General features: G+C 37.1%; 4 protein-coding genes across 4 annotated transcripts; 3 read left to right on the forward strand and 1 right to left on the reverse strand.

Annotated features, from left to right (window-relative positions):
• Positions 1 to 1,933: 1,933 nt before the first annotated feature.
• On the reverse strand, positions 1,934 to 4,161 carry LOC308394237 (granzyme K-like). The gene is made up of 5 exons (XM_080878480.1): positions 4,025 to 4,161; positions 3,683 to 3,824; positions 2,664 to 2,802; positions 2,241 to 2,510; positions 1,934 to 2,164 (listed from the first exon to the last, which is right to left on the reverse strand). The coding sequence occupies exons 1-5, from the start codon at positions 4,077 to 4,079 to the stop codon at positions 2,000 to 2,002; spliced, it is 771 nt and encodes a 256-aa protein (XP_080734606.1). The 5' UTR covers positions 4,080 to 4,161; the 3' UTR covers positions 1,934 to 1,999.
• Positions 4,162 to 11,100: 6,939 nt separating this feature from the next.
• LOC308394240 (duodenase-1-like) lies at positions 11,101 to 12,216 on the forward strand (the record flags this gene model as incomplete). The annotated part of the gene is made up of 5 exons (XM_080878483.1): positions 11,101 to 11,158; positions 11,237 to 11,384; positions 11,459 to 11,585; positions 11,697 to 11,960; positions 12,052 to 12,216. 5 exons carry the CDS (start codon positions 11,101 to 11,103, stop codon positions 12,214 to 12,216), a joined length of 762 nt encoding a protein of 253 aa, XP_080734609.1.
• A 2,663-nt stretch (positions 12,217 to 14,879) lies between these two features.
• On the forward strand, positions 14,880 to 16,603 carry LOC308394242 (duodenase-1-like; the record flags this gene model as incomplete). The annotated part of the gene is made up of 5 exons (XM_080878485.1): positions 14,880 to 14,937; positions 15,009 to 15,156; positions 15,236 to 15,365; positions 16,081 to 16,344; positions 16,439 to 16,603. 5 exons carry the CDS (start codon positions 14,880 to 14,882, stop codon positions 16,601 to 16,603), a joined length of 765 nt encoding a protein of 254 aa, XP_080734611.1.
• Positions 16,604 to 22,374: 5,771 nt separating this feature from the next.
• On the forward strand, positions 22,375 to 23,564 carry LOC308394241 (mast cell protease 8-like; the record flags this gene model as incomplete). Its single annotated transcript, XM_080878484.1, has 5 exons — positions 22,375 to 22,462; positions 22,541 to 22,688; positions 22,778 to 22,907; positions 23,055 to 23,306; positions 23,406 to 23,564. 5 exons carry the CDS (start codon positions 22,375 to 22,377, stop codon positions 23,562 to 23,564), a joined length of 777 nt encoding a protein of 258 aa, XP_080734610.1.
• Positions 23,565 to 23,698: the final 134 nt, after the last annotated feature.

Below are 23,698 nucleotides of genomic sequence, written 5' to 3' on the forward strand. Positions count from 1 at the left end.
GAGAGCTAAACAGCTTTTAAAATTCACTGGGGTTTGTACATTGCTTATTTAAGTGTCCAATAAAGTGTTATCTATGCAGAATAGTGTAAACCTGCAAAATTTAATTACCAACTGGATTACTAGTTATGAGCTGAAAATAAGTGAGAAGTGTCTGATATGACACCAAGTGTTTACTGGATAAAAATTGTGTTTTTCTCATTCGGTTGGCAGTAAATAATAAAGAAATAAGATTTATTGAGTGAAAATAGCTTTTCACTTCACAGCAGTTGACTCTAATAATAAATTAAATACTAGTTCAAACAAATTGCTGTCTAAATATATTTCATTTATGATGCTGTTTTTACCTTTATGGAACCGGATGATATTTGCTGTTAATCTACTAATTGTTTTAAGTAGTGCATCTTTCTGTAACTGAATTAGTTGATATAACATGTAATGGTCCTAAAGATCTTTGAAGATAGATAACGTATTAAGACATAAATTCAAACTGAGTCTACTATTTAACTTTAATGGCCCAACTCGTTACAACTTATATGGTACTCTTGGAATCCTAGAGTATACAATGAATGAACAAACGCATTCAAGTTGAGCCAGCTATTTATCTACAAGCAGTCATCTGGTTTTATTTTGTAAAACCAAGAGGAAGACACATTTGGTAAGTAAATAATACAAAAAGTTTCTTTTAAATACACGTAGCAGTTTTAATCCTCAACGTTATCAGATTGCCAGGCAGCCTGAAAGACTTTTTAATTAAAACATTAACACAGAATCGATTCATTTTCTTTTACTTTCTGAATAATATCAATGCTACTTTTCATGAAATATTTTCCAGCTCTCTTTGTTTTAGTAATATGCAATGTTCAAACCTACAAATGTCTTTCATCAGAGTTTTCATATGATTTCAAAGGGATGTCAATTTCACCATGCTTTCTATTCTATATAATAAGAAAATGGCAATAGTTAATGTACAGTTAAAGTACAGACATGTAAGGCTACAAAATTCTTTAACCTGCTTGTATCTGTGAAATTGTTACAATTCAATTTTAAAACAATCACAACGTCTTATCTTTTGCATAGTCTGTTAAAAATAAATAAGGCAATATTTTTCTTTTCCCTCCAATAATCTCCGAACGATGATGAATATCAGACTTTTTTTTAATCGTACTTCAGGAAAACATCTTGATAAGATTCAAGAATAATTACTTTTTGCCATCTGGTAGCTTGTTTACAGAAATTACAATAAATAATATTAGGAATAAAATGCCTTTAACTTGAACACTAAAGGACTGAAAGACTGAAACATAAATTTTACAAAGATGACTTAGGAGACTTAGGAATTACTGTAAGGTGATGACACAATTAAGGAAATGCACTAAAAAGAAGAAAAGAAAAGAACACGAAAATGACAGATGTGTTGTTGTTTTTGTCATGCCACAAGCTTTATTAGAAAGTAGAAAAGCTAGAAAGTTAATTACACAATATTGTTGTTTTTGGCCTTTTCAAGCAAAATACTTAAAATGAGAAATGAAATAAACATTAAAGCATACTCAAAAAATTTTTTTTGTCATTTTTGTCAAAACGTCTGCTTACAGATTTATTTATTTTCAGCTTAAGTTTGCAATACATGCCATGGTGAGTCTCTTTGGCTAATCTCGCTTTGTTTTTTCACTTTCATTTATCTATTTATTTTTTGTATACATTAAAAAGATCCTTTTCCTGTTTGCATTGTAGCTGTCTGCAACAAACAAGAGCATTCACATTTGGAGGTACTTTGAGTTATATGATATTTGGAAAAAGTTCATGTTTGTGCCAAATTTACCTAACAGACTAACTATGGGCGGCTATCATGTGGACAGTCTGTAAAAACTAAAATATCATAAAGAAGAGGAAGAATGAAATAAAATGGATAATGTTCAAGTAAGTGGTTAACAGTGACAGCAGCTGCCAGATTTAAAAAGCATCAAATATGCCCGTCTCGCTTAGCTGGTACGGCTCGATTTCACTGATTTTTGGTTTCAGATGACTTCATTGTTTTTTTGATCCACTTTAGTTGTTTCTTTGAGAGAAACGAGTAGACCGCAGGTTTTGTCATGCACCCATGAGATCCAAAAGAAGTGACTCCAACCAACATTCCGTAGCACAGCAGTGGTCCTCCTGAATCCCCCTACATCAGCAAGATCAAATATATGATTAAATATATGAACAAAAAAATAAAAAGAACATGCATCTGTCATACTTACATAACAGCTAGAATCGTTTCTTTTGCCAAATGTACCAGCGCAAATCATGTCCCTGGTGATAGAAGGGTTGTGGTTGTAATAATCACAAGAGTTGCACTTCTGTCTGCTGATCACAGCTACATGGCCACCCTTGAGGACATCTGATGTTTCATTGTTTTCAGTTTGTCCCCATCCAGCCACCAGACACCTTCTCCCATCTGCAGGCCTTTTGACTATTTTCCCCAACTGTAAGTATTTCACGGTTTTGGTTATCTCTGCTGGTTTCTTAAGCTAAAAAAAGAGAAATAAAAAGAAATATTACATATCGATAATGGCTGTCTATACATTACCTTCACAGAGTTTGTCTTAAAGTAAGTCTGTTTGCAGCATTGTTCAAAAGTCATGAACCACCTATTGCTATGAGACACTCAATTATCACCTTACCTTAATCAGCATGAGGTCGTTGCCTTGGAGATAGTGGTAATAGTCAGGATGAGGGAAGAGTTCCTCAACCTCTCGGACCTGCTTGGAACCTTTTTCCTCTTCGTTTATGGAGTGTGCACCTAGGATAACCCACCTCATTCTGACAAATAAAAAAAACAAAACTTTAGTGATGACAGTTCACATTGAACTTTTTTTAAGATTTCCTTCCTCTTCGGGGCTAAAAAAGGCCATTCAAACACACGAGATATCAATAGAGAGCCCTGGATGTCCTCTATTTAGGACTTAGGACTAAATATTACAGGAATTAGTAGGATAGCTCAAATAAATATATAGACTAAAAGCAAATGTCCATTACAATCACTGCCACATTTTATTACCTACTTTCTTGTTCCAGTTCTAGAGCAGGTGTAACACGAAATAATTTTGATATTTACTTTTTAAAAGGCATTATTCTTTGCATGTTTGTGGCTGAAGCCTGGAAGGAGTGTGATCAACTTTTTTTTCAGTAATGTACCAAACAGTCAAATCTACTCAAAGCGGGAGGAGAGAGTCAGAAATGAATAATAACAAATAAATGCAGATTGGTATATAAATACATAAACACAGTGCATCATGGGATGCCCCCCAGCAGCCTAGGCCTATTGCAGTATATGTTTTTTCAAAAAAGCCTATTCTTAAAAGTAGAGCGGTGTCTTTCTCATGAATCCTGAAAAGGCCCAAAAGTTAAAGGCTCTTTCTCCTGTTCTTTTCTTAAGACCCTTAGGAACCACGCGTAAGTCAGCAGTCTGAGAAAGAAGTTTTGTATTGGTAAGTTTTCATAGTAATACTACTATGAGGTCTTTAAAATAATAGACTTGTAAAGCTGCAAAAAGGTTTACACAGACCATATCAGTGATCAGTGTTTACAGACATAATCTGTTTTTTAACCAATATCATTATAATGCACTCACTGTTTCAAAAAAAAAAAATACTGCAATATTTTGATTTGAAATTTCAAGAAAAGTAACTCGGGTTCATACTTGGTGCAGTGTGCGGCCGTCAGGGCCCATTGTGGATGGATTAATGTCCCGCCACAGAAACTGTTTTTACTTAACAAATAAGTCATAAAAGGGAGTGAGTGTGGCCTGACTTCTCTTCCTCCAATAATCTCAGAACCATGACCTAAAACAAAAAGAAAATATCCAGTCGCATAACAAAATCAGCACATTAAGTCAAGAACAAGTGAGAGAAACAAACACCCGGCATTAATGGCTTTCTAAGACTAAAAAGATATCAGTAATGGAACTTTGTATTCTGTTTATTTACATGAAGGAGACAATTATCAGTAAGTAAATGAAAGTAAAATATAAAACATTACTCACCTGACTGGACGAGGAAGAGAATGCCACATGAGATGAAAACGATGAGGCGCAACATTTCTTGTTATCTGTCTTTAATGTTCACAGTTTTCAAATCTACTGGGATGCACAGCTTAATATTTTGAGCTGAAAGGATGTGGTCTGGACACAGTAATTAATGAGTCAACAAAATGGACACAGCCAATCAAATCCTAAAAACTGTTGGTGTAAATTATTCCTTCTCCACCCCCCAACCCCCCCACCATCACTACAGTTACACCCAATCGACGCACATACACACACACACACACACACACACCCTTTTGCTATATAGGGGAGGGTTAGTGCAACTCACATTGTCATGAGCAGCAGTCCGGTCACTTAAACTTTCAGCTATACTTTTAAGGGTTTCTGAAAGCTGCTGTGTACTTCAGAAAAAAATAAAGGAAACCGTATGTGCAGAGGTAAATGATAACAAAGACGCAATATTTACTGAGAATAGTTGTAGATGCAGTAGTTTCACCAGAGGAATGAAAAGTAATCGCGCAGACAATGTTTAACACTTTTTGTCATTTGTTATTAAGTTACATGCTAGATATTATATGTGTCATATTTGCCAAAAGTGCTATAAATGTGCACTAGTATGTCTTTGTGAATTTGTTTACATGTTTACATGTTAATGTGCTTTTTAATATTGATGCTTGGTTTTATAGTTTTACCTGGATTACAGTGAACTGCGATGAAGACACAAGTGCCAACAAAATATAGTAGAGAACGCCACCTTGTGGTTTAGTATGAAAACTGCGAGGGTCATAAAAGTGTCCCTGTTTTACATTGAAATGTAACATGAGACCTAAAGTAATTTAAATTTAATGTCACCAAGAGGTTAATTCGGCTGTTATCAGCTAACAGGGATGAAGGAACAGCATCACTTAAGAAAAAATGTTTGTCACTTTTTTGCACTCTTCCTAAGATCCCATTATTCTTTGTTTGTTGATTTCTGTGTTGAGATTACTGTACTTGACTTTTGCAGGAAACCTTTTTATAATAATGTACAACAGACAGAAAGAGAAGGTAGAAAACAAATGAACAAATATTGGTTCTTTGGCATTGTGGTCAGAGGTCAAATTTTCTAAAAAAATCTTGTGAACATGATAACTCGAGAAACATATCACCTTGGTATTCAAATTGATACCATAGGCCAGGGGTAGGCAACTCCAGGCCTCTAGGGACAGTGTCCTGCAGGTTTTACATGGGTCCTTGATCCAACACAGCTGATTCAAATGGCTAAATTATCTCCTCAACATGTCTTGAAGTTCTGGTAATGAACTAATCATTTGATTCAGGTATTTTGACCCAGGGTGATATCTAAAACCTGCAGGACACCGGCACTCAAGGCCTGGAGTTGTCTACCCCTGCCATTGGCTCATCTGGGACAAATCCCACATGAGTTCAAATCTTAATAATGGTGTCAAGGCTGAGGTCAGAGGTCAGGTTTTCCAAAAATCTCGGGAATGCGATAACTCAAGTAGGTGACCAAAGATTTTCAAATTTATACATAGATGCATCTATTAGGAAACTGAGCAGCCATCAGTATTTTTTATTTCACTTGTTTCATTCTATATGAATGACAAACAAACTCATGAACAGAAACATACAACTGTTACGATCCTGGGTCATTTGACCCAGCGTTTTGAGTTTTAATATATTTTGATGTTTATGGTTTATGTTGAAGTTCATTACGTTATCTAAGTTCATTTGTATTTTGTCTATGTTTCCCTGTTATAGTTCATTGTTTATTAGCTTCCCCTTGTGTCTGCACCCATATGTTTCAGTCTCCCTCGCTCTTCGCATGTTTCATGTCTGCGTGTCCTATGTTGTCACTCTTGTGTTTTGTCTGCATCTCATTATGTTTCCTGTTTTATTTTGAAGAGGTCTGGTGTCCTATGTTCATTGTGTTTAGTTTTACTTCCAGTGTGGCATCATTATATTCATTTTAATCAGCTGTTTCCCCATGTGTTTACACTTGACCTGATCACCTCCTGTGTGTCTGCATGTTTTCATTCATTCCTTATCAGGTTGTCTGTGGTTTCTTTTCATGTTTCCAAGTCTTCAGGTTTCAGGGTTTTCTATGTTTAACCTTAGTTTACCCAGTTTAGGTTAGTGTTTAATTTTCCCGTTGCCCCTTGTTTTGTATGTACAAAACCAGCCATTAATCAATGGCTCGTTTTCAGTTAATATTAATTTTGTTTCCACGTTTTGCTTTGCTGCATTTGGGTCCTTTATTGTCCACTCCACCCAATCTGCTTCTGCACACTGTGACAACAACAGTAAATTCATCATGCAAGATCAAATAACATGCCATTTTCTGGGAGTGCCTTATAAGTAATATTAAGATTCTGTTATTACTAACAACTAAACACTAATATTTGCCCTAACATGAGTTAGGTGGAGTTTGTGTTTATCTGTGTGTAACACATTTTGAAATACGTGGCTGTCCCAGCGTCACACAAGTCATAACTGGTGAAACTATTGAAAAAGCCATATGATTCCATACTCGTGTTCACTGGTGGACAGTTTAATGACATAACACATAATGTTTAATGATTTGTGAGTAATCCAGTAATGTCTACGGTCATTTCTGATGAATGCATAAAACTTACATGCATAGTGGTATTCCAAAAGTTCCTTATTGTCATCCCTTGTCTACTTATGCCTTCTTGTTCTAATAGCTGACTTTTCATCAGTGTGTCCTGGTTCCTCAACCCCTGATGAAGACCATGTCAGGTGAAGGGAAGTGGACTCAGAGGCATGGCTCGCTGTAGATGTGTAGAATATTTATTTACTGACAAAGTGAGTAATTAAGTAACGTAATGACTCCAACACTGGCTGCAACCATACCCTAGAATGTGATCGCTGATGTTAGGGTAAATGAATCCTGAAAACAGAAAGTAAAAGTTGAACTAGGCTCCTAGTACAGGGCCTGTCATTAGGCCCTGCTCATTTTATGGGATGCTCAGTCTTGTAATTATTGTTTTGTTTTGTCTTTTTATGTGGTCGCTGTTTATTATACCTTTATGGACTTTTTTGTACTTAATGTTACACACATGTTAACAATCTAAACAGTGATATATGCTGCTTTAAAAAAAACATATCCCCATTCCACATTCCAAAATGTCATGTGACAATCTGATTGGCTTAGGAGTGATGATGTCACAAGGATGTCACAAGGATGTCACAAGGATCCTTTGAAGATTTTCTATAAATAGGGGTGAGAAACAGCAATTTTCAGTTCGTTTCGTCGCAGCCTTTGTGTTTGCAGCCTTCAAACGTTCACTACAGAAAAATTTGGAAACCTCTCAGAGTCATCGGATACAAACGCCAACATGTATCCAAGATTACGGCAACCAAGACAAAAAGATTTCGCCGCCTCTCCTTCCACGCGTGGCCGGCCAATTTCTCCAAATGGCCTCTTATCCATCCAAAGGGCATTACAGGAGAGTAGGAATGAAAACAACCATCTCCAGAACAAAATTCGACAAATTGAAGAAGAAAAACGTCACCTGGAGAAGAAGTGCTTACAAATGGAAGCACAAAACAAACACCTGGAAGAAACACTACAGCGCCAGCCCGACATCAACATTATTAATGAGGGCTGGGGGATCAAGTTTGCTCAAGCCAGAGAGCAGATTGTATTCCTCATCAAAGAAAACAAGAAAAAGAGCGCTGAAGTTAAAGAAATGTCCGAGCAGCTTCAAGGCAGGAAAGCGACGATTGATAAAATAGAGTGGGATCTGCAATACATGGACCAAATCAATCACCTGCTCCAAAGAAAGCTTGATGAAGCTGAAGAAAAAAATAAAGAAGTCCTCCAACAGAAGGAACAACAGGACACAAAGCAAAAAGACCTGCAGCGCGAACTCCAAGGCATGCAGGAAAAGTACAGAATGGTGAAGGCAAAGTTGGATCAAACACTGGTCCAAAATAAAGACCTCCTTCAAGAGAAAGAGCAAAAGCAAGAAAGACTGACAGAAGAAAAGTGCATTATCAAGGACTTTGAGAGTAAAAATCAAAAAATGCAAGAAGTCTGTAATGAACTGAAGGTCAAAACAAGTGAGCTGGAGGGAGAAAAGGAAACACTGGCAAAACGATGCTCACACATGCAGAAAAAGATTGATCACATGGCGAAAAACAACTCGGAGCTCATTAAGGGGATATTGTTGGAATTCAACAACTTGAAGCGGGAAAACACAGAAATGCAGGCCCAAAAGCAAAAACAAGACAAAACGCATGAAGACCTGCAGTGTACGCTCCGCGACATCCAGAAAAGAAATGAGCAGCTAGAAGGCCTGCACAAAGAAGATCAAGTGAGAAATGCAGACCTGCAGAAGGCAAAGCTGACACAGGAGGCAACATCCAAAGACCTCAAAGAAAAGCTTGAAGAAACACAAGCAATATTAGAACAGGTGGAACAAACATGCAAGAAACTTGAGAGGCAAAACACAGAAACCATCGATGAGTTGAGAACCCTCATCCTGGACAAAAAGGCGCTCGTGGAAAAGTCCATGAAAAAGAAGAAAAGATTCTTCAGCTTTTTCCGGAAGAGGGACAATACTGCTTCTTCAACTGATGTAGCCTCGTCTTGCTCCACCTCTGTTCACCCCCCAACCAGTCCCGGCAGTTGACTGCCCCCTCCTGAGCCTGGTTCTGCCGGAGGTTTCTGCCCGTTTTAAGGCAGTTTTTCCTCCCCACTGTCGCCTAGTGCTTGCTCAGAGGGGATTGTTGGGGTTTTTTCTCCTCTACCTTCTTTCTTTATTTACTTGTTAACTTTTTGCTCTTACCTCATTTAACCTTGTTTCGTTATTTACTTGTTAACTTTTTGAACTTACCTCATTTAACCTTGTTTCGTTATTTACTTGTTAACTTTTTGAACTTACCTCATTTAACCTTGTTTCGTTATTTACTTGTTAACTTTTTGCTCTTACCTCATTTAACCTTGCTTCGTTATTTACTTGTTAACTTTTATGAACTTACCTCATTTAACCTTGTTTCGTTATTTACTTGTTAACTTTTTGCTCTTACTTCGTTTTACCTTGTTTCTTTATTTACTTGCTTGTTTAACTTTTTTCAACTTATCTAACAAAATAAAACAGTTGAATTTATCCTTTGAGTATTGTTCATCTAATCTTTACAGAGTTTTTCCAAAACACTTTCAAACATTCAGATCTGTCTTTCATTTTCTTCTTGAAACCTCATGAACGGTGAACTAAAAACTCTGGAACATGGTTTGAAACACTGAAATTGTTTCAGCTGAAACTGGCAAAGTCATACGTGTGAGTGTGTGTGAGTGTCACAGGTGATATGGTGTCACTAGTCCGGTCATCATGTTTAGGCTCATTCACTCCAGAATTATTTAGGCCAAATCTTTAAAACAGTGTCACTGCACACACATTTCAATCACACAAACGCAGGATTAATTCTTTGCAGTATTTTATCTGATTTATTATGAGAATGTCATGCCTGATCATTTGCACCCACAACATCAAAAATGGGGGCAAAAGGGAGGAGACCACGTTTAATCGATTATAACACGAGGTCAGAAATATAAGTGCTGACATGAGTAGTGTCCACAGAAACCTCTGAATCTCAGCTAAAAGCTCATGTAAACCATGTCTACAAACACCAAACAAAGCAAAGACACCAGACAGTTAAAAGAGCAGTTACGTCACCATGAATCTGTGGACAGCTAATATCCATATTTTGATTTATGATTTTCTGGAGTTAAATGTGAACCGAAGCATATTTTCAAACGTGTTATATGCTATAAAATACTTTTAAAAATTAGGTGAGGGAAATAAAAAAATCATGTTTTCTATGTTTCAGTCACAGTAACTTTGACATAGTAACATCTGCAGTAATATTTAAAGCTCTGATGACATCTCACCAGTGTTAGCTTTATTTTGACACCAAGACTGTTTACACAGAGTTTGTAATTGCAGAGAAATACATTTATTTTGGTCATTTCCTTTTCGAGCAGGAAGCTCACCCTTCTTGTTATACCCTTTAGATGAATACAGAGTTTTTAATTAAATACATATTCTTTAAATAATGTTCCCTTTTAGAAAAAGTAGGATAATTAAAAAAAACAAAACATTTATTATAGCTCTGTCACATAGAAAAAAACCTGTCTCTTTTCTGTGGTCTGTTATATAACATTAGGGGTGTTCGTGGCAATTAACTTTTTAATCGACTAAGCGGGTCAAGTAAGAAACACTTAAATATTGAGTTACATTTGAAAACTGTTTAACATCTGTGAAACTGGAAACTGGTTTCATTGTTTCACGTTTGGCTGTCAATCCAAGGTGTGAGTTTTCACACCCCTAGAAGCAAACAACAACACCCACAAAAAAGTGCTTTGATATTCTCTGAAAGAAAACTTTCAGAGGAGAAACAGATAAAAGTGTTGATGAAACCACAGACAGCAAGGTGATGCACAAAGTGTTTGATTAGTTGTTACTCTTTTTCTGTATCTAATTACTCATCTTACATCTCTTACATCAAAACTGTATTGTTTTTCTTTTTAGTTTACAATGTAAATTCATTTGATTATTTATAACATCCAAAACCCAATTTAAAATAAAGTTAAATATAATGCATATGTCTTTAGTTATCAGTGTTTGCTCCACAATGAGAGCTGTTTCCTTACTGAAACCAGGTTCTGGGTTCAAACTTCCTGGTCGGTTGGGGTCTTTGTTTGCAGTTTTTATGTTTATTTCATATGTTTGTTAGTTTATTTTGTGGCTTCAGCCCTGTCATGATCCTGGCATATTAATTAAATTCTTTCACCCAATTACCCATTCAATTTAAAACACAACACAACAATTTACATTTAGGAATGATAAAAATGAATTAATTAATTTGTATAACATACTTAAATAAATTTATACACATAGCATAATCGATGTGTTTCACATAGCAAATCAGTTATCTTTGCATTAACAAACTTTTCAGAATTATCTTGAATAAAGGATGTGGTTAGAAGCACTATAAATGTGTCAGCTTGACACGCCTACAATGAAGTGAACCGTTTTCCTGGCATCATGCACGGTCTGCAAATAATTCTGCTACTCAATGTTTTGACATGTCTCAAACAAGCTGGTAAGAATTGCAGTTTTTAGTCATTATTCTCCAAACATTTCATATGGGCATTAGCATGTTTTTTTTTTTTCTTTGAAGCACGTGGAAGTGACATCATTGGTGGGGAGAAAGTCCCAAGGAAGTCAATGTTGTATATGGTCTCAGTGCAAAACAAAAGTGGTCATATATGTGGAGGATTTCTGATCACCGAAGACTTTGTTGTCACTGCTGCACACTGTGATAATGAGTAAGTATCAGTCTTCGTGTCATTTAACAGGTTTAGGAAATGTATTGAGTGCCTCTCAATAATCTTTGCTTCAGATACCCCACGCACGTTGTTCTCGGTAACCACAATCTCAACAAAGGCCAAAAAATAAGTATCAATAAAAAATTCAAGCCTAGATTCTATCTAAATGTTTTACTGGGTGACGACATCATGCTGCTTAAAGTAAGTACAACAGTTTGAAGTGACATAGTTGAGTGATCTAATTATCTACGTTACATTACAGCATAAGAATTTTGAATGTTAACTTTGTGATTTTATTTTGTATCTCTTCAGCTTTCTAGAAAAGCTCAGCTAAGCGACATAGTAAAAATAATTCGACTTCCAACTGCTAAAATAAACCTAAAAGAAAATGAAGTGTGCAAAGTGGCTGGATGGGGAATAACGGAAAATGGTACTCTAACCAATATACTGAGGGTGGTGGATGTGCCTGTCATTAACAAGAAAGTCTGTAAGAAGCAATATTCTGTCATAAATATACGTCTTCCCGCCAACGTTATCTGTGCAGGTGGCTACCCCACACACAAGGGATTCTGCCAGGTATGTTTTCTTCTTCTTCCTTTCACTGAAATTAATAACTGGTCTCTCGTTGTCAAATGTATAAACACCTTAAAATTCTTTCTTTTCACAGGGTGATTCAGGTGGTCCTCTGGTGTGCGCAGGATTAGCTGTTGGTATTGTTTCTTTTAACAAAGGCAAGTGTAACTACCCTAAAGCACCCAATGTTTATACAGACATCTCAAAATACCTCCTGTGGATCAATGCAATTCTTAAAAACCCAAATAGTTATTTGTAAAACTACAATTGTTTTTCTGCTGTATTGCTTCATTTTGCTGTCATTTTCTTTGTGTGACCAAAAACAGAAATAAAAATTGTATCTGCTAGTCCACGGTCTGCAGACCGTGACTGATATTGTTACTAATAAAACCATGGTTTTATTAGTAACAATATCAGAAGGGAAATATTTCATTAAAACAATAACAAGGGAGTCCAGAAAATAATTTGGTGTCACATGAAGAATAAGCAACATATAGTAGTATTAAGGTTATCACCATTACCATTTCAAGATGTTGCTGTTTTTCCATAAGATTAAAGTGACATCTTTTAGAGACCAGTATGTGTCACCACAGTAGTGAAAGTACATCTACACTGCTACACTGACTGGAACTATTTCACAGAGTGAGAGTGAGATGTCAAATAATCAATAGTGAAAGCATTATTTTTGCAATATATTTGGCAGCTAATGAGAAACAAACTAAATACTAACGAATATTCAATGTGTACATGACTGCTGAGTGAGCAACAGCAATAACCGTAAAAGAGACACTCATGTAAACAAACTGTAATCTGCAATGCTAGTGATGGGTAGATAAGGTCAAAATGTTATTAGTATTGATGCCATCTAGTGGTGTACAGATTGATACCAATTTTTCCTATATAAAATACGTTCTAGAATCAATTCTCATATTAAAATATTGATATTAAAATAATTTGTGGTAAATTAGAAGTTTATGATTGACAGGTAAACAGTGGAAATTAGCTATATTATTGAGATTGTCTAAATGATTGGTAGGAACTACTATTTCTGCTTGTCATGGTGATATGAGAAATAAATGCATCACGGCTCACATAGTAATCAAATCTGGCAGTCATTTAATCTCTTATGCATATCACTAAAATAGTTTAGAAAAAGTACCGACTGCATCTTAAGGATGTAATTTTGCTGAAGGAGTAATGTGTTTTTTAAAATTTGTTCACAACAGTGCTCTAACTGTACATCACCAAGTTGATTAAAAGAATGTATAGAGCATTGTTGTAATCTAATTTTGTACTGTGGTAATTTGTACATCCACATGCTTTTAGAATGTTTATAGATATGGATGGTCCAGTTTTGGATCACTGGGTGGTTGTCATACTCCGAGAGCAGGCAGGACTCAAACGCCGACTCCGAATGCAGTTCTGTGAATTTATATACAATGATAGTAAGCCCCAGGGCAGACCCAGGACACCCAGGACCAGAGATTATATCTCTCGGCTGGCCTTAGAACATCTGGGAAGGCCTTGGTGTTCCCCTGGACAAGCTGGAGGAGGTGGGCTTCTCTGCTAAGGCCGCTGCCCCCGCAACCCGGCCCCAGATAAGCGGAAGAAGATAAATGAATGAATGAATGAATGAATAACCAGAGTAAACATAAAATGCTCTTTGTAAATGATTATTTTATTAAATAAAGAAGAATTGTTATCCAAATCTACCTGGTCCTGTGTGAAAATGAAAATGCCCCTTTTGTTAAAAATAAATTAACTGTGATTAACCACATTTTTTAGTTTAGTTTCACTAAACACACTCAGGCCCAATTACTGGCAGACTGGGTAAATCAAGAACTCAGTTCAATAGAACCCATGTGACAAATCAAAGCAGGCTAAAAGAACTCAATAAACAACACTTCATACAGCAATCTAAAGAAACACTTGAGAAACAAAGTCACTGATAACTCTGTGACCGGCCTACCAAAATTACTCCAAGCGCACATCCATGAATTATCCAGGTCACAAAAGTACCCAGAACAACATTAAAGAACCTCAGGCTTCACGTGTCTCAGTCATGCTCAGTTCATGATTAAACAATAAAAAAGACTGGGCAAAAATGGCATCCATGGGACAGTTCAGGAGAAAACCATTGCTGACCAAAGAGACATTTGCTAAAACATATCTTGATGATCCCCAAGACTTGAAAGACTGGACAAATACTTTGTGGAATAATGAGACAAAAGTTTAACTTTTTGGAAGGTGTGTGCACCATTACTCTCTGGCATAAAACAGCATTTCAAAAAAGAAAAATAATACAGAAAGTAAAATATGTTGTGGTTGTGTGACAATCTGGTTTGGCCTGCTTTGCACAAACATCAATATACACGTGCATAATACAAATAGGACCATGAAAATAGGTCATTACACAACTACAAAAACTGCCATGTTTGCTAACCGTACTGCTCTTCTGGATATCTTGATTCCTGCATTCCTGTTTTTCAGCCTGTTAGAAATGATCATGGAGCTTCTGCATGTGCGCTCCAACAAAACAGTGCTTTTAATTATATTTTGTGAGTTAGATGTATCAGGGATCCTGCACAAAGTACTTCTGTGTGTGTTGATTGTATACATATATCTCCATGTACACGTGATAGCATTTAGTTTACATCACTCTGTTAATTAAGCTGGAGCTCGGAAAGAAAAGCGTCTGGACTTCCAGTTTCTTGAAGACGTTTCACCTCTCATCCAAAAAGCTTTTTCAGTTCTAAGAGCATAAAGAGTGATTCAAATGTTCTGTGAAGATATGAAATGAACGTTGAGAAGACAGGAAGTGAAAACAACCCCAAAAACCACAAACCACAGACAGAGTGCAAGGTAAAGCATAAAGTGGTCGACTATCTCCCTGAAAGATTTTTCACCCGACTTCCATGCATCATGCACGCTCTGCGAGGGTTTCTGCTCTTTCAAACTTTGACGCTTCTTAGACATAATGGTAAGCTTTTATCCATTTCTTACAGATGTGCAAAAGTGTGTTGCTTTTAAATTTTGCACATTTGCTTTCAGCACTGGGGAGTCAAATCATAAAAGGTAGAAAGGCTGAGAAAAAGCAGATGATGTATATGGCGTCAGTGCAAGACAACAATGGACATATATGTGGAGGTTTCCTTGTCAGTGAATATTTTGTAATGACTGCAGCGCACTGTGCTCCCAAGTAAGTAATCAAAACTCTTCATGCAACCTCAAATTCATCAAAACATAAACGTTCAATTTCTGTATTATCATTAATGTAGGAATCCTACAAGTGTTGTTCTGGGCACTCACAATCTCAAAAAGGTTGATGACACAATGAGATATGATGTGAAGATGTGCAAACATTCTTTTAAGGATGTTCTATCTGGAAATGATATCATGCTTCTCAAAGTAAGTAGATAACTCCTGAATCTCATAGACATGCATCTCTTAGGTCCTGTATCAGGTTTTTGCTGCATATACTTACATGACTTCCTGATATTATTTATCTGTTATGTTGATGCTATATAGATAGATTTTGTCTTTTGTTTTTGTTTTAGCCAAGTGTTTGGCTAGTAGCTGTTTGACAGTCACCATGTTGGTGCACAAATACCATTTTATGCCTGTCAAACTGCATTATTCTTGTCACTGTTCAAAAAGAACTCTAAAAACCTGAAATGTTCTGAAAATGATGAGGTATAAGAACTGGATATGAAATGAATTTTATGCATTTCAGCAAGCCATGTGTGAAGCCTGGCTCCTTGGAAGCAAACTATAAAGAAATAAGTGGTGCCTCAACACTTTTACACAATACTGTAGTTTATTTTAAGTAACTGGCCCTGGATGTATTACTCATGGGAAAGCACATGAAAGAAAGAAAGTTCCTTATTGCTTGCCTTTTGCAATATATGTGATACAAAACAAACATGTTTTTATTTAGTTTAACAATGTGTTGCACATTAATAGGTATACTAAATGTTAGTGATGATTATGTATTGTAGTACATATTGGTTATTCAACTGACCAGCTACACATGTGGACACTCTGTTATGGTTTGGATTTAAACCCTATTAAATTTGCCTTAAGTATTCTCTTTTCTATCTCATTCCTTATTTTCTGCCACTAGCTGTCCAGGAAAGCTCGCCTGGAAGGAAACAAAGTTATTAAGCCAATTAAACTTCCACATCCAAAAATTAATCTAAAGGAAAACAAAACCTGCAGTGTAGCTGGATGGGGGGCCATAAAAAGTAACGGTGAAAGTGTTGACGAGCTGCAAGTGGTGGATGTCCCCATCATTAACAAGGACAGGTGTCAGAGTGTTTGGCAGAATATGCTTCCAGCTAAAGTTATTTGTGCAGGTGGATACTTTAAAAACAAAGGAATCTGTCAGGTAACTTTTTTTCTATCTACAACCTATGATAACGGTATTAACAAAAGATTGATGATTGATGGGCAAATCAAATAATAATATTTCCTCCTCACAGGGTGACTCTGGTGGCCCTCTGGTGTGTGACAATTTGGCAGTTGGTGTCGTTTCCTTTAACAACTACAAAATCTATGACTATCCGAATGTCCCCAACGTTTATACAGACATATCAAAATTCCTTTCTTGGATCAAACCCATTCTTAAGAAAAAGAAATGCTACTAATCTCTGGCTCTCTTCCACAGTGCATCTTTTGTCCTACCTTCCTTCCCTGGGCTCCAACCAGTCATGATCATTTTGTTAGATCTCAATGAGAGTTTTTGCTGTAATCAGAGCTAGATTTTCACCATTAGGGGGCAGCGTTCAATTAACTTTTCACATCTGTCAGAAACAAGAAAATGGAGAGTTTGGTGTGAGATCAGAATAGTGTGTGTGGTGAGAACCATTTACTTACTGAAAGAAGGTTCTGGGTTTAAAGTTCCTTGTTGGCCAAGGTTTTCTCTCATAGTTTACCGACACACTTGTTTGCTTAATTGATGCTTTTAGATTTTACAGTGAATGGTTTTCTGTCTCCTTGTGTTACGCCTGCAACCAACTTGCAGGCTGTCCAGGATGTACCTTCCCTCTCACACTATGATAGCCAACTCTTCCTTCTTGACACCAACCAACAGCACCTCCTCTGTGAGATTACTGCAGTATTTCATGTTTCAATATGAATATCATTTACATTCATTTCATGCAGAGAAATGTAATCCTGAGTCAAGATGTTCTGTTACACTGTCAGGTGTCAGGAATGATTAAATCTCTTTAAGCATTTTGGCATTACAGTGAGTCCAAAAGCAAAAAATAAAACCTGAAGCTTGAAACTGTATTTTCTCTTACTCATGTCATTTTCAAAACTTTTTTGGGGAACTTTGCTGTGGGAACATCCAAGGAACAGGCCAAAGGCTTTAGTTTTTTCCACTTTAAAAAGCAAAACATTGCTATAGATACAAAAAGAAAATTGCTTCAACCTAAGACCCGTGACGATAGCCAAAAAAAGTCTCAGAAAACATGGATCACATATGAGCCAAAATATAAAATGCCCTAATACTAAAACCATGCATATATGAATTCGGTATCTCAGTAATGTTTTAGTTCTGCACGCAGAACATGCAATATGTCTAACACCTTGTGAATATGCATGTATCTGCATTTGCTGCTGTACTTGTGGCTGTTTGTCTAAAGCAAGTTTTTTTAGTCAGCAACATTTTCTAGGCATTTATACATGTTCAATCAGATTGAAAGATGGGAGATAATATGACTCTTATCTGCTATATGCTATGGAGTAAATGTAACTGCACTAGTTATTAGCAAGCCATTGTTGTTTTAGTCATTAGCCAGTGTGAATGCAGTGTTTTCATCTCCGTGAGAATGCTGACATTATGACCGGTATCTGGTGACTGTGGTTTCTTTGATTCAAAAACAGTTTATTACACTAATCACATGTGTTTTGGTAGCTTTGGCCTATGCAAATGAATAATGTTGTTTCTTCTTATGCTCTTCATTTGAAAAAGTTGTCCATTTAAAATTAAGTTGTGATAGTAAACAATTTCTTTGAAGGTAAAAGGCGAGGTAAGAACTAAGAACATTCACTTTCTGATCTGATATCCAAGCTAGCCTGAAAATGTCTCTTCTGAGAAGTGATGTAAAAAAGAGAAGGCTCGTTAAAAACAACTTTTTTTACACCAATGTGTAAAAAGAAAAGCCAAAAACATCTTCTTCTGTTCCGCTATCGGTTTCTCTACTTAATCAATCTGCTGATTAACTCATCTGCTTATCAAAGGAACAGAAGCTGATTTTTTAAGACTGAAGAACACACTTAGATGTGGGCAGATCTTCGTGTCAGCCGGATAATGTACTCAGCCTCAATCTCACCATATCACCGACAGTGCCATTCTGTTTTATTCACAGCTTGTAAATAAACGTATTAAACCTTTCCCAATGCTCAGGGTGTGGGTCCATCCTTATGACAAAGTTACAGTGTGTAAAAACTTCACCTCTGGATGTCTGTTTACTTAATCTCTCGAAATTCCAGTGCATAATTTTATCTATGGTGGTTGCTGTAGGACAAACGTTTTAAACAGTCAAGAAAGAACAAAAACATTTAATATAGGATACATTCCAGAAATCCTTCCCATTGTCTTTTCCTGACCTCTTGTCCTTGAGCTGGGTATGAGAAGTAATAAGAACTTAGGAAAAGAGAAGAACGGTGAGCTGAGAATCTGAATGACCTTACACTAGTCTCCTTAACAACGTGGCAAAGTACAAGGGATACAGCCTTAAGAGATTCAGCATGTGGACAAGGGTGACAAGAGTGAAATCAGTTCTTATCTAAGAATGACAATTATGGATGACATTTGGATGAGGTAAGGTAATGACTTAGCATTTGACATGGACTTTTTAAATTCAGAAATACAGACCTCTGCTGAAAGCTTTATCAGACATTTCAGTGAGCTAAATTGTTGAATAGCATCTTCTAATGGCTGAACGGCAGACACTGTCCACAGGCCAATGAGATTTGAACTATACAGCAATAGATTATATGCATCATGTACTACAGCTAAAGATTTTATAGGAAAACAAATGCAAAATAATAATATAGTCAGACTAGTAGTACAAAGACTAAATGCATGAGAAATCAGCAAATGTGTGTGCAAAGAACAGTTTACGTACATGTTCTACAAGCAATAGCTTATCTGGATCCTGTAGTGTCTGCGGTTCATCTAGTTTGCTGCAGATCTCAAAGATAATGCCATTCAGCTGTGTCAAGCCTGGCATCTGCCTTCTTTACTTGTGAGTATAGTTAAACTACAGGTCAATCAATGTATGTGAAAAACCAGAGGAAAGAAAAGCCAAAAATCTTGGAATAAACAAATTTTAAACACATTGTAGTTTGCTTCCACATATGTCTATATGTTGCCAGTACACACTATACTATAAGGCTTTTTGTCAGTTTTCAACCATTACATAACCAAGATAACCTTGAAGACCTTGGTGGATGCAAAATTTATTGTTGACTTGACTCCAATGACGTGCATTGCTTCCGTTAAGTCATATCTTAGCCATTTATGTGTAAATGGAAAACCAATGAGTCTGATGATAGACCTGAAGCAGGAAACTGGTTTCTGTGCTTCGTCATTGAAAGATGCAGAAAATAAGAGAAAAAAGCAAAGAAGAAAGTCACAAAAGTCACTGGCAATGATGTATAATCCAAAATAGCCACTTAATCATACTGACAAAGTTTGATTTCCACAGTAAAGTCTTTACATCTGAGTTTCCACTCGTTAAAAGTATCCAAAGTCACTTGATTTGTACCTACAGTTGACCAGGAGGCCAAAAAGGATATTGAATGAAACAAATCGGGAGGCCTAAAGTGTCTTAAATTTCAAATGTTAAACTAAAAATAAGCAGCAAATAATGATGGACGAGCATGTCTGTCCTTCAGACTGATGTGGCACTATGATTATGATCATGCAACACAAGTGTGCAAACTTAACTTGAACAAAGGATGTGGTTAGAAATCAAAATATTGTAGATAATAATCATACTTACCAGCAAAACAGACTGTTTCGCAAAAGGTTCATCTTTTGTGTTTCGAGTGAACACAAAGAAAAACAGGAGCAATAGAGACCAAAACAAAGAACTAACAGTTCAGGAGGCCAAAAGTGTGGCCACTGGCGAAGACAGAGCAATTTTGGAAGCTGACCAGGAGGCCAGCAATGAAGGCGGAGCAGATCTGGGTCTGGAGGCTGACAATGATGACAAAAACCATCGGGCGACAGGACTGGAGGCCGATGGTGGCCGCAAAGATTGCACCCCCCAGGAGGTCAACGGAGACCCTTGAGTGAAGCAGGTCCAGACTGTGCAGTGACCACTGACTCGAGAGGAGTCCAGACCACTGGCTTGGGCGAAGCAGGACCAGACAGTACGGAAACCTATGACGCAACAGGACCAGACGGTGCAGGCTGGGGGTGTGTGTGGCACAAAGCAGGTTCAGGCTGCCCTTCAGACTTGTGCTGAAAGGGAACCAGTGGCTTGAGTTCAGGTTCTGTTGATGTGAAGCAGTGCAGAGTCCGATGCCAAAAGATGTCAAAAATCTTAGAAACTTTGGACAGAATATGAGCCAAAATAAAATAATGAAAAATAATGCAAACAATAAATAAATATCAATAGAGTGTTGCAGTTTTAACCCACATGCAATATGTATAAAACTTTGTATATATATGTGAGTATCTGTATTATTATTATTAGGCACAGTGGTTAGCACTGTTGCCGCACAGCAAGAAGGTCCTGAGTTCAATTCCACCATCAGGCCAGGGTCTTTCTGTGTGGAGTTTGCATGTTCTCCCCATGTTTGCGTGGGTTCTCTCCGGGTACTCTGGCTTCCTCCCACTGTCCAAAGACATGCACTTAGTGGGGATAGGTTAATTGGTTAATCCAAATTGCCCATAGCTGTGAATGTGAGTGCAAATGGTTGTCTGTCTCTGTGTGTTGGCCCTGCGACAGACTGGCGACCTGTCCAGGGTGTACCCCGCCTCTCGCCCTATGACAGCTGGGATAGGCTCCAGCGCCCCCCGCGACCCTGAAAAGGATAAGCGGACGCGAATGGATGGATGGATGGATGTATTATTATTAATATTATTTTTTATTATGCTGTATTTCTTTGATGTGCATGTGGTTGTTTGTTGAAAGTCAGACTTATCAGCAACATTTTATAGCCAGTTAAACTTGATGTGTTCAGTTAGCATGTTAACAGATGAGCGATAATGCTCGACTCTTATCTATATGTATCAGTTGCTGTTTTACTTATTAATAGCGTGAATGCAGTAGTTTTATTGCTGTAACTGACAACAATGAAATTCATAAATCTGGTAATTGTGATTTCCCTGATTGAAAAACAATTCATCACAGAATTCAAATGTGGTTCAGCAGCTTTGATCTATTCCAGCGAATAATGGTGGGGTTTTTTTTAGTTATTTGTTTAGGAAAATCCTCAATATAAATACCAGTTGTGATTGAATTGAAAGTCCTTATTGTCATTATACAAATTATAACAAGATTTAAAACAGCTCCATAGTGCACATGTGCTTAGCGCATTCTAAAAAACTATACAATAATATAACAATAAATATAATATAAATACACAGCACCAAGTAACACAAACAGACCGCCAGAGAACGATGATACAGTCAGTGCAGATACTGAAGTGCAAATTACGTTTGTGCAAGTTTTAGTTGAGTATGGTGATATCTTTGGGGAAGAAGCTATCCCTGAGTCTGTTTGTTCTGGCCTGTAAGGATCTGAAGCGCCTGCCAGAGGGTAGTAGGTTAAAAAGATGGTAGCCGGGGTGGGTATTGCCCTTCAAGATGTTTCTGGCCCTGCTGAGACAACGGGAGTTATAGATGGCAGACAAGGATGATTTTTTGCGCTGTGTTTACCACCCTCTGCAGTCTCTTCCTGTCTGCAGCTGGCATGCCACACTGTCACTGCATAGGTGAGCAGGCTCTCGATGGTGGATCTGTAGAAGGTCACCAGCAGCAGGGTGTTTAGTTGCTCTTGTGATGGTGTAGTATCCACAAAGTTAAAACTCAGTTAAAAAATATTGTTTTGCAAAGGTGAGACTTTAAAAAGGTATCGTAATTACACTGTTTCTGTATTGTGTTACACTTTCACTTTCTGAGCTGATATGTAAGCTTGCCTGGGAAAGAAAGCACACAAAATTTGGCTCCTTAAAAAAGTTGTTTGATCAGCATTTGGTCATCGGATGTAAGGTTTTTTTTCTTGGTTTTATGCATCCATAATAAAACACAAAAAAGACATTCGCAACATTTCTCACATTTCTCAAAGTGGGGGTGGCTTGGGTGGGTGAAAAGGATGTGGTTCAAAGTCAAAATGAGAGTGATTATTATCATACTTATCAACAAGGCAAAACACCCTATAAAAAGGTCTCCTTGATGCTCCTACCAGAAACAGTTCACCGTTTGGCTAACATCATGCACGGTCTGCAAAAACTTCTACTGTTCCATCTTCTTGCATGCCTCGGTAAGAACTGCAAGTCTTTGTTATCAATTTCCAACCATTTGTTGGGACATTAACTTAATTTTGGTTTTACTTTTTTAGGGCATGGAAGTGATATTATACATGGGGAAAAGGCAGCAAAGAACTCAATGCTTTATATGGCCTCAGTGCAGAACAAACATGGTCATATATGCGGAGGATTTCTCATCGCTGAAGACTTTGTGGTCACTGCTGCACACTGTGACAATGAGTAAGTAAGTTGTAAGTAATCCAACGTCTTTTGTGGTCAGTACGCTTTTATAAAATGTACTGACCAAGTCTCATTGATTACTTCTTCAGGAACCTTACACACGTTGTTCTTGGAAGCCACAATCTCAACGACCATCATGAAAAAATAGAGATTAAAAAATCCATCAAGTTTGAAAATTATAGAAATGTTCAATATGGTGATGACATCATGCTCCTTAAAGTATGTACATATTCATAGTTGTAACAGTTTCACATGAATTATAAGACCCTATATTTGTGGCGTTATAATTCAAATTTCATCACAGCAAAAGGGTTACTGTATGAAAACAGACATTTCAAATTTTCATTTCATGTTGTGTGTCTTCAGTTATCTAGGAAAGTTCAGCTAGACCGCACAGCAAGGATAATTCAGCTTCCACATGCTGAAATAAAACTACAAGAAAATGAAGTGTGCCAGGTGGCTGGATGGGGTTTCACTGAAAATTACACTCTACCTAATGAGCTCAGAGTGGTGAACGTTCCTGTCATTCAACATCAAATCTGTAAGGAAAACTGGCCTGATCTTCCTAACAAAGTTATCTGTGCAGGTGGCTATGGAACAAATAAAGGATTCTGTCAGGTATGTTTTCTGTCTCTTCAATATATACTAATTAGATTTTGCAAAATATATAAAACACTTAATATAAACTGACAAAATTAAAATATGTCCTCCTCACAGGGAGATTCCGGTGGTCCTCTGGTCTGCAATGGGTTCGCAGTTGGTGTTGTTTCTTTCAACAAAAATTTAAACTGCAAATACCCAGATGTACCCAATGTCTATACGGACATCTCAAAATACCGTCAATGGATCGACAAGATTCTCAGAGGTGTAATTTAAGCATTCCTGATTGCTCTGTCGATGTAACCAAAAGTGAAAATTAAAAAGATTCTGCTACTTCGCTCTGTCAAGCTGACCTAATTGAATTCAAAGCTCCTTATCACTTTATTCTGTCACCATGGATTCTTTCAATT

Source organism: Rhamphochromis sp. 'chilingali' (genome assembly GCF_963969265.1).
Source record: "Rhamphochromis sp. 'chilingali' genome assembly, chromosome: 3".
Classification (NCBI taxonomy): Eukaryota; Metazoa; Chordata; class Actinopteri; order Cichliformes; family Cichlidae; genus Rhamphochromis; species Rhamphochromis sp. 'chilingali'.